Genomic DNA, 10,902 nt, shown 5'->3' with positions numbered 1-10,902 from the left:
TGAGAAAGAAGGGACCTTAGAACTAGAACTCTCTATTACACTTATCTTTTTGTAAGTCAAAACAAAAAGAACCTAAAATTTTCTTAAAAACATTAATACTAAGGTTTTTTTTTTTCTTTCGATGAAGACTTGAAATTAATACTAAGTTTTAAAAATTACCCCTTCCACGAGCAGGGCTACTACTTCTTGGAAATTTACTTTTCTAATATAAATAAAATTGAACCCTAGGATTAAATTTGGTTTCTCACACCTCCCGTATAAAACGAACTAATCGAAACCCTAGATTTTCCTTCTGCGGCGAGTCCTTGGCTCTGGTTTGCTGCGAGGGACTCATCGCTTCTCGCGTCTCTCACAGCTCGGCGTAGCAGAGGAGAACAAGTGCCTGCAGCCATGGTAGGTCGTCCTTATCCTTGTCGGTTTTCTCGCTGTACAACTGTTCTGCGTTTTGAAATGCCTTCTGGACTCGCAGCCACGGTTAGTCGTCCTCTTCTGTGGCTATTGTCTCGCCGCATTGCCACGCTAGGCTTCGTGAAATGTCTTCCGGACACCTGAAGGCGCTTATTTAGCGGATGTGCTCCTGGCGAAGGAATTGCTTAAGTGAACAGATATCTAAGAAAAGGAAAGAGTTTCTTATTCACGCGCTTGCCAAGCTTTGTCAGTTCAAGTGTCTTCTCGGACTGAACTAATGGATGTTTTTTCACGTCCTGTGAACAACGTTGCTGACATCTAGTTGGCTGATTGTACGGCCTTTGAATGTGCTGCTAGAATATCCTACATAAGTCTACCTTTCGATCTGGACATTTTCCTTTCCGTGCCATCATAGTTATGTACATGGAAACGAGTGGATGCAGGACGCACGATACAGCTTCTGTATTAAAGAAGATTGAGTTGTTAGTGCGGATGTTTACAAAGACTGGTAAATATGAAATGAAAGTGGCTTGGAAATTACTGCTAAACATGATAAGAAATGGCTTGGACACTAGATTATAGAAATAGTTAGATTCTTGGTATTGGTTTGTAACTCTTGGAGTTCTGGAGGCTCATTGTGCTACATGTGGAAGTGAATGGGTACAGAAACAACCGATGCAGATGCTTTCCTACAGGCTGAGATGGCTGGGGGGAATGTTGGTGCCTTTGTTGAGATCTGGACATGGTTAATTTGGTTGTTCACCTTGCAGAGAGCTCTGCAGCATCTCTTTGTGCAAGCTAATTCCAGTTAGCTGCCTATTCCAGTTTCCTTTTACTATAGTTAATTTTAGAAAATGAGCTGATGCTGCCATGACTTGCATGACATTTTTTGAAATCTTACATATAGCTTGCTAAAGTTGTGTCGAGGTTGAAGTTGAATGGCAGGCTTAAGATCTATGATTCGAGGAGGTGATGTTACTCTTAATGAGTTGTCTATTTGTTGCTGCCAAGGCAATACTTTGTTTGGAAATCATACATAGAGCTTGCTAAACTTCTGTTGAGGATGAAGTTGAATTGTGGCCTTAAGAGCTATGGTTCAATGAGATGAAGTTGTCCTTTGTTTGCCACAATTGTTTGTTAAGTTGCACTTTTCCCTTGTTTTATTGTGATTCTGCTTGTAATAGACCACATTTTTACTTCATGGTTCATGTGTTGTAAATTTCAGGTTAATGTTCCAAAGACAAAGAAGACTTTTTGCAAGGGAAAAGACTGCAAAAAGCATACTCTACACAAAGTGACTCAGTACAAGAAGGGGAAGGATAGCTTATATGTTCAAGGTATATGGTGACTGATTTGAGTGATTTGTGCTCTGATTACTAGTTTATTTTGTTTTAACTGGGTCCTTGGCCCAGGGAAAAGGCGTTATGACCGCAAGCGGTCTGGTTATGGTGGTCAAGTAAAGCCTATTTTCCACAAAAAGGTGATCCTACACTCTGAAATCTTTTGCTCTAGGTCTCTCAGGAATGTTATATCTGATTTGGTTTTGTATGCAAACTTGTACAGGCTAAAACTACCAAGAAAATTGTCTTGAGGCTCCAATGCCAGTCCTGCAAACATGTAACACAACATCCCATCAAGGTATGTTTTTGTTCTAGTTGTTTTTGGGCTATTTGCCAGAGTATTTCCGCTAATACTGGTATGGTGTGGCATGTTGTTTCTAAACAGAGATGCAAGCATTTTGAGATTGGTGGAGACAAGAAGAGGAAGGGAGCCATGTACTAGTAGCATACGGCTTATTATAAGAGTTCCTACTGTTGTAGCAGTGATATGGCCTGATCAATTTTGTCACAGGTTTCCAAGCCTGCTGTCCTTGTATGCAGGCAGAAACATGATGAGATAAAAATCTGAATTTGTTGATGGAATGTTTTTCTAAAAGTTGGTAAAATTGGAGGTGCTTTAGCAACCTTAATTTAATTCAGAGTTTGCTGTGTATATTTGAGTTGAAGGTGGTGTGCTTATTGTTGAATGTTTAAACTAGATTTATGTAATGCACACATGATCAGGCTGACGAAAGTGCAAAGTGTTAAAAGTGTGCATCTTTTTTCTAATTGCTTACTTTATGTAATGTACACACAATCAGGGTGTTTGTGTGAAGTGTTTACAGTCTGAATCTTTTGTCAATCTAGGGGCAAGTGATTCTAATTGCATGGGGCAAGTCCATGGGTCCTCTGCAGTCCGTTTTTGTGCAGTGATTTTAGTATGATTGATAATACAAATATTTAGACTGGACGTACTTGAACTGAAGGTAAGTTACTGCTGATTGTGATGCAAGCGCTATTGGGCCCCTGGTAAATCCTTTGTGCTTCATGACAACCCAGTGAAATTTTACATGACTGAATAATAAGCAGTTGCTGACTTTTCAACATGGCTTTACTGATTGTGCCGGAATTTTAAACTTTTTCAGTAATCACATACTGTTCCAGGAATTTTCCAAATTGCTCTACTGATAGGTTACTATGAATGATGTGTCTGAATTGCCAAAAATGGTGGTTAGAGGGGTCTTAAATCACTCTTAACTAAAATAAACTCCACTATATTAAACCCTTGCAGGGGTCTTAAAAACAGTTTTGCATTGGTTTTTTTGTGACGGTTCAAGTATTCAGCTTTTGTTGTACAAAATGAGCCTCTTCTACATATCTTGAGAAGTGGTTCAAGTATTCAGCTTTTGTTGTACAAAATAAGCCACTTTTACATATCTTGAGAAGTTCTGCTGCAATCTGACATAACCTGGTTAAAACTATGTGCATCCACTGGGGTATGTTTGTGTACTCTGACCAATGCAAATATTACCTACCTAGATTTTTTTTTTGGTAGTGAGGTGATGTGTTCTGTTTAATTATCTACATCTGTAGAACAAGATTCCAGCCTCAGAAGTCATGGAAAGCTGTTACTATCTGATGTGATATCTGGTTAAACACCTTCAGTATCCAGAGTTATCTTTGTATCTTTTGAGCAAGGCTGAGCTATGTTTCTATCTCTGATGCGATTGGGCCAAGACCTGAAGAAAACACATCCCTAACTTCAAATCCTGGAGCAAGGCTCAGACATAGCCTTAGGAATTGTTTTTGAAACATAACTGATTTTTGGCCTCTCAGATATATACCTAGACTGTCAAACTGTGGTGCTATATGCAAGACTGGTTTCAAGCCACTGTGCATCTTTCTTTTTGGTTAAAGTTATGTCCCTTTGCCCCTTCATCCAAAGTAATACATGTATGATTATTATCAGATTTTGCAGCCTTAGTGTTGCGAAGCCCCTCCTGTATCTTTGTCTGGTAAGTGTGTAATTAACTTGCATTTTTACAAATAGACTGGTTCTCTTTCACCACGAGGTATTCAATTGGGATTGGATTCGTAATAGGTAGAGTCTTTCTTGAGCTGCAAGGTTTGATTGGTTTGAAAACCACTTGATTCCCGGCTCACGAGATTTATGGGAGTGTCAGCCCCCGTTGAATGCTAGACTAATAGCAAAACAGTATATTTCCTATTGCCCCAAACAATACTGGCCTCCGCATTATGTGATTGTGCAGTTGCTGTAGCCAGCAGTTGTCTTCCAAGAAGGGCTAATTGGCTTAACCTGGCAAAAAAGGTGGTAAACTGATTCTCTTTCAATATGATTTAAGTGGCTGATAATCGGGTACATAGCACATCTAGGTAGACTTCATCTGATTGCCTGTTTGTTCAAACTTTCCAGCACAGGAGATTGACCTTATGCAGAGGTGTGATTTCCCATGCCTTTGCACCCACTCCTTTCTGTTGATTTTCATAGCAAATCTGTTGCCCTGATGGCTTCGGATCTTTTATAGCCATCCATTGCTGCTTCCAGGTTCAAGGAATATTTGATTGATTTGTTTAAACTTGTGGGAGGGTGGTCTCATTGAGACCCCAAAAGGTAAATTTATGTACTGTATGAAGAGATGATGTTGGCAATTATTCTTGTCTCATGTCATCTTGTTTCTGCGACTGGAATTCTTCTTGATCCAGTTTTATGCGTCTTTAACCAAAGCAAGGGGATTCAATCCAAATGCTTCTTATTCCAAAGGCCTACCCAGTCATTGCTCCCTTGCAGCAATTCAAGCTTAAAGCTGTGTTCTCAGATTGGCTATGTAGCTGCCATCTGTGTGCTTCTGAATCTTCTTTATGGATTGTGTCTGCTCCACTCTTTAGAAAAGATCAGTCAAGCATTAACCAGGTTAGCTGCTTTCAGCTGTAGGGCATCTGGGCATGGGCATACCTTTCAAATTTGCCTGAGCGATCCATAATTTCAGTATTGGCTCATGATTTTAGAGGATATCTGCAGCCATTTTTGAGCCACTAATTGCTTGGTTTTGTAAGTTCCCATTCGTCCTGTTGCTAACCTGTTGCTAGGCTAATGAATGCCTGTATAACCTGTTACTAGGCTAATGAATGCCTGTACTCTTTCCAACTTAGAATCCTTTACATTACTTGAGCAATTTAAAGTTATGCGCCAATCTAGTTACTTGGTCTTGCAAGTTGGAAAGTCCTGTTTCTAGGCTAATGATTGCCTGTATAACCTGTTACCAGGCTAATGAATGCCTGTACTTTTTCCAACTTAGGATCCTTTACATAACTTGAGCAATTTAAAATTTCAATCTAGTTACTTGGTCTTGCAAGTTGGAAGTTTCCATTCCTCCCTGTTGTAATTGCCAGACTAATGAATGGCATTGCTATTCCTCCACTCTCTCACCAAAAATCCTTTGCTATAATATGAGCAATCCAAAGTTTTAATAGTGACCATGGTTCAGAAGAGTTGATAATCTGCAGTCATTTACATACCAATTTTATTGCTCGCTCTTTTGTGAGTTTGGGATTTTCACTACATGTTGCAACTTATGGATGGGCTGATGAAGAGTAGATAGTTAAGTTTGGAGCCATTTTGATGCCAATCAAACTGCACATTCTTCCAAGTTGGGAATTTCCATAATATGTAACTTGTTCATAGGGGAATGTTTTCCCCGCACAATCCTGCAAATGTATTCTAAGTTCACTAAAGGTCTGCTTACTAAAAGGGAAAACAGAAGCAACGAGAACTTGCCTCGATCAATCACTGTTAATCTCCCCATTCATGAAAGCGTAGCATCCTCCTGTTCCACATTTCCTTCAACTAAGTAAACATTTGCCTCGTAGTTATTCCTATACAAATAGGGTGTCCCAGATGCCTAATAGTCTTGTTGGGCGCAATTTCACTAAATCCTAATCTGCTGTGACATGGTCTTCTAGCATTATGGTGTAACTGAAGTGCCATTGTCTTGTTATGCCCAATATCACTAAAATTCTAATCTGCTTATGACTGGTCTTCTAGTACTACGGTATAGCTGAAGTTTGTCTTGTTCAAATGTGGTTGAGATCGTGACACATCACACAGGTGATAATAAATCCTCAAAAGGGCTCTAATGCATTCATCTTCTCATCTTCCACTATGTTAGCATTATCATTAACAAACATTTTTGAGTTGAAAACACTCCATTTTTGGCATAGACAATCCTCTCCATTTTGGGACAGACAATCCTCTTCATCACACGTTTCTCAATTAAGTCAACTATGTCAACTAGGGAGTCGATGGACATTCTTGTACTGAAGCAATAGAGAAAAACATAGTCACCAACTTATTGAATGTTGAGCCAAACTCAAATCTTAGCAAGTACTAGTTCTATTAAGTCCCAACATACTCATCATAAGCATTATTTAGCACTATGCATTCACCACCTTGTAGTATGTTGAGCCAAGAACCAACCTTAGCAAAGTACCGCTTGTATGATACGAAGGCCCATTGTACTATCCAAAAAAAGCCTTATCTAAATACATGCAAATCGTAACATCCTTACTATCTTGCATCAAAGCATAATGCATTGAATTGAATACATTTTGTATTGTCTTGTGCCTAGCAAGCCAAAAATTGTTTGGAATGAATTATGTTTGGGATTAGAAATTTGATTCCATGGGAAGAAGTCTTAGTAATGATTTTCTAGGAGATAGTTAACATTGTCAAATTTCTTATCTTTCTAATTATGGCTTCTCAAATTCTTTGGTATGGGCTTAATAATACCATTATTTATGTTTGTAGATAGATGTCTAATATTTCTCACGTCATTAGCCATTTGTGTGATGGCTGATTTGCATATTTCATCATGTGGAGCATCATCCAAAGCAAACATTAGAGCATCTTGAACACATAAATGACATTTAACACCCAAGGTCTTCTTTTGTTTTATTTGTCACCATACTATTCATATACATCTATGACATGCATAATCATCACATCCCATCTTTCTATTGGATTGGATACTTGTTAGAAGTGGGAGGTACGATACAAGTGTGAGAATATATGCTCTAATAGGCTACACAACATGAGAGGAGAGTGCAAAGAAAAGATGGAACATTGTAAAAGAAAGAATGCTTGAGAAATGGAATCCACAATGAGTCACCAGAAGAGTAGGCATTGACATTAGTTTCCTCTTTGTAATAGGACTTGCAAGTAATGGAGTATGTTGAAGATGTATTTAAGAAGGGAGCCCTACCCATACGTAGGCCATCAACATAAAAAAGTTGGCTAGTTTTGGAGTTATAATTACATTAGATTGGCCAAAAATAATATCAACAGTAGCAGTAGAGCAGGCGGCCACAAAACAGGCGCCAAAAATACAAGTGAGTACATCGATACTAAAGTAAATTTGCCCAGTCCACAGACACATGAATTGACTAATCTACGAACATTCTCTCTCACATCATGGGTCATTTGGTACAATACAAGATACAATGATAATGATGTATCATAGTACATACTAAAATGATAGCTAGATAGGACCATGGATACCCAAGCATTGGGTGTGCAAATCACCATCAAGGTGCCTATGAGAGAATCTAATGTTGATGTTGATCATACCAACTCTTAAAAGCAAAAAGGAGTCATAGTAGCTCTCTATGTCTGTCAACAATGTTTTTTTAGTATCACATGTGACCATGGATTCCCTACTTTTTGCCAAATTGCCAAAGTATCTTCACATGTGACATTTGGCTAGGAGCCAATCTCACTCTTTGTACTGAACAAGTTTACATGCACTTGGAAGTCAATCCTAGCTCTAGGATTTCACAACATGCCAAACTTTGGTTGATGCATAAGGGAAGCATCTCTTTGGGTCCTTTGCTCCTATATGGAACATATATATGAGACTTAATTGCCCTATTGCTACTAGATGCTCACACTCACCCTTTGGCATTGGAAAGTTGTGAGGAATGACCACATTACCAACATTAGAAGGTAGCAGAGTAAGGGGTTCTTCTACACCTTGGTCTTCGCGTTATTGGAGGGTTGGAGGAGGATGAGAATCACTCATTAGGAGAGTCCCTATCTTGCTGCTTCTCCTTCCGTGAGATTGCTAGTTCCTTGCAATCCTCATGTAGGTGTTCCTTCTTTGTCATAGTGATAGCATTGGGTCTTTGTCTTCTTCCTATCACCCTTCTTTGAAATGGGAAATGCCTCCTCATGGCCACCATACCAAGATGGAAGCCTCCCATGTAATCGTAAAGAGGCTTCATGCTCAAGCAACACGGATGACATATTGATGCCAGGAGGCATATTCCACGGTAGATTCCGTGCCACGGTGGATTCCATGAGGTTTTACGATGAATTCCGTAAACTTAGATGACCGGGGCTCATACACAAAGAGGATTCTTTGTGTGAGAAGTTGATGGAGACGCCTGTCCTTTTCGGGCGTTTCATTAATTTAGTGTGTACGTGGGTGATTTCATAGCGGGTGATTCTGCAAAATGCATATTAAATTAATAAACGTTTATGAGTTTAGAGTGCGCACTCGTAATAAATTAAGGTTAAGATTTATTTCTAACCAGTTGATTTATTTATGTAGCTGAAGACTGCTAGGTATTCACTTTTGTCGGTTTAATTGTATTATTTTACTAACGATTGTGAATGCTTCAGTTGATGTGTAGAGATAGCAGTGGCGGAGGAAAGCATTGGAGTCTAGCGAGTATTCGACCTTTGGACTATATCTTGATAGGCGCCATGCCTATATTTTGTTGTCTATTGAGACATGGATTATTGATTATTATTTTGTATGCGCCTATGCGCCCGGATATGTTATTTCTATTTGGACATTGAGATTGGGCGTGCCAGACTCTATGGGCATCGTCCATTAGCTTTATTTTTCTATTTTTGTAGAAAGCAAACTCAAAAGCTAAAAGCTTGTCATATTTTTGTAAATTGGGCTATTATTGAGCATGAAGATTGAAATATACATAAAATACATGCTTTGTGAAGCGCTCACACAAGGCATGGGGGAGATTGAACCCAATTTGTCTCTTGCCTCTTGTCGTGCATGCTTTTACATTGTTTTTTGTGCAAAAAAGTAGAGTTCATTGTTCTTGGGGACATATCTAGAATACCTTCGGCCAGTTCTAGTGGTCATGTAGTCAGTGTCTATGATGGCTTCTGGTTCAAGTATTTCAGTCTCTTCCTCTAATAAAGGTGGGTTTTCATAAACAGGGTGGATAGGTAATTGGCCTCTAAATGGTCTCAATAAACTGATATGAAATGTATTGTGAATTTTCCAATGAGATGGCAATTCTAACTTGAATGCATTATCATTAATCTTATGAATGATTCTAAATGGTCCATAAAATCTAGGAGCTAATTTGACAACTGGGTGTCTATCTACACTTTGCAGTCTACGCTTTTCTATTCTAAGCCAAACATAATCATCAACTTTGAAATTCATGGCTTGTCTTTTCTTGTTGGCTCGTTTGGTATATGATCGTTGGGCTTTAGCAATCATATCTTTAAATTCATCAAAAATACTATTATGCATAGTGGCAATATCATCAGCACTTTGATTTCTATTAGACAAAGATGCAACAAGTGTAGATAATCTATATCCATAAATGACTTCAAAAGGTGCTTTCTTTGTAGATGTGTGCGGTGTATTGTTATATGCAAACTGTAATAAATGCAAATGAGTATCCCATGTCTGAGGTTTAGAGATAGTATATGCACGTAAAAGATCTAAAATGGTACTATTTGTGGCTTCTGTTTGTCCATTTGTTTCTGGATGAAATGCAGATGAGAAATCAATCTTTGTGCCTAGATTTGCAAACAGTGTAATCGAAAAATTATTACAAAATCTAGAATCACGATCTGAAATAATCACTTTTGGCAATCCATGGTTAGTAAAAACAGTTTTAAAAAATAACTGTGCTGCTTGTGATACTGTTAAAGTTTTCTTACATGCAATGAAATATGCTTGCTTACTAAATCTATCTACAATTGTCCAAATCATGTCATGGTTAGATTTAGTATTTGGTAAACCAGTAATGAAATCCATAGATATATGTTTCCAAGGTTTAGATGGAATAGACAAAGGCATTAGTAATCCATACTGTTTACCATGATGTCTCTTTATTCTTTGACAAATCAAACATTCAGAAACGAAATTAGATACATTTGCATCCATATGCGATCAATAAAAATCTTCAGTTAACATGTGTAATGTAGATATGATACCTCTATGACCTTGATATGGGGGACAATGAATTTCATTCAAAACAAAAGATCGGAATTGAATAGTAACACACAGTCTCTTTTCAAAAAACATAAATCCATCATTATATGATAATGAATCAACAGGAATGAAATTATTTTGAACTAATTTTTACCAATCAGAATGAAAAGTAATATCCTGGTGATATGTATCTTTCATAGTATTCAAAGAATCAAAAGATATGATGGAAATGTTATGAATTGCAGGTCTTCTACTCAATGCATCAGCAACTATATTTTCTTTTCCAGGTTGGTATTGAATGATAGGATGAAAACTTTGAATGAAGGAAGCCCATTTGATATGACGGTCAGAAATTTGGGGTTGGCTAAGTAGATGTCTAATGCTTTGTTGGTCGGTCTTTATCATGAATTCTGAACCCATTAAATAATGCTTCCACTGTTTTAATGCTTGTACAACTGCTAATAGTTCTTTGTCATAAGTGGAATATTTGAGCTCAAAGGGTTTCAGCTTAGAACTAGAATATGCTATTGGATGATTGTCTTGCATTAGTACGGCTCCTATTCCTGATCCGCTAGCATCGGTCACAACTAGAAAGAATGGTCTGTTAAAGTCAGGCAATTGTAGAACAGGGGCATTAGTTAATGCACGTTTCAGTAAGTCAAAGATTTCTGTTGAGTTTCAGTCCATTGATAAGCAATTCCTTTCTTAAGAAGTTTGGTTAATGGTAAAGCAAGTAATGAGAAATTACGTACAAACTTCCTATAAAAACTAGCAAGACCAAGGAATGAGCGTAATTCATGTACATTTTTAGGAACAGGCCAATGCAATATTGCATCAAATTTCTTAGGATCAACTTTAATTCCTTCTTTTGATACAATATGACCTAAATACTCAATTTCCGT

General features: G+C 38.0%; 1 protein-coding gene across 1 annotated transcript; it reads left to right on the top strand.

The window, feature by feature from the left end:
* The first annotated feature begins 237 nt into the window (after nt 1-237).
* Nucleotides 238-2,400, top strand: LOC148011144 (large ribosomal subunit protein eL42). Its single transcript, XM_087670725.1, has 5 exons — nt 238-393; nt 1,634-1,745; nt 1,821-1,888; nt 1,972-2,046; nt 2,134-2,400. The coding sequence occupies exons 1-5, from the start codon at nt 391-393 to the stop codon at nt 2,188-2,190; spliced, it is 315 nt and encodes a 104-aa protein (XP_087526851.1). The 5' UTR covers nt 238-390; the 3' UTR covers nt 2,191-2,400.
* The last annotated feature ends 8,502 nt before the right edge of the window (nt 2,401-10,902 follow it).

This window comes from Lygodium microphyllum, chromosome 28 (assembly GCF_053477565.2).
Source record: "Lygodium microphyllum isolate KBCC chromosome 28, Lygodium_microphyllum_v1.1.10, whole genome shotgun sequence".
NCBI classification, from domain to species: Eukaryota; Viridiplantae; Streptophyta; class Polypodiopsida; order Schizaeales; family Lygodiaceae; genus Lygodium; species Lygodium microphyllum.
The sequence above is the reverse complement of the archived record's forward strand: the minus strand, read 5'-3'. Positions and strand labels throughout refer to the sequence as shown.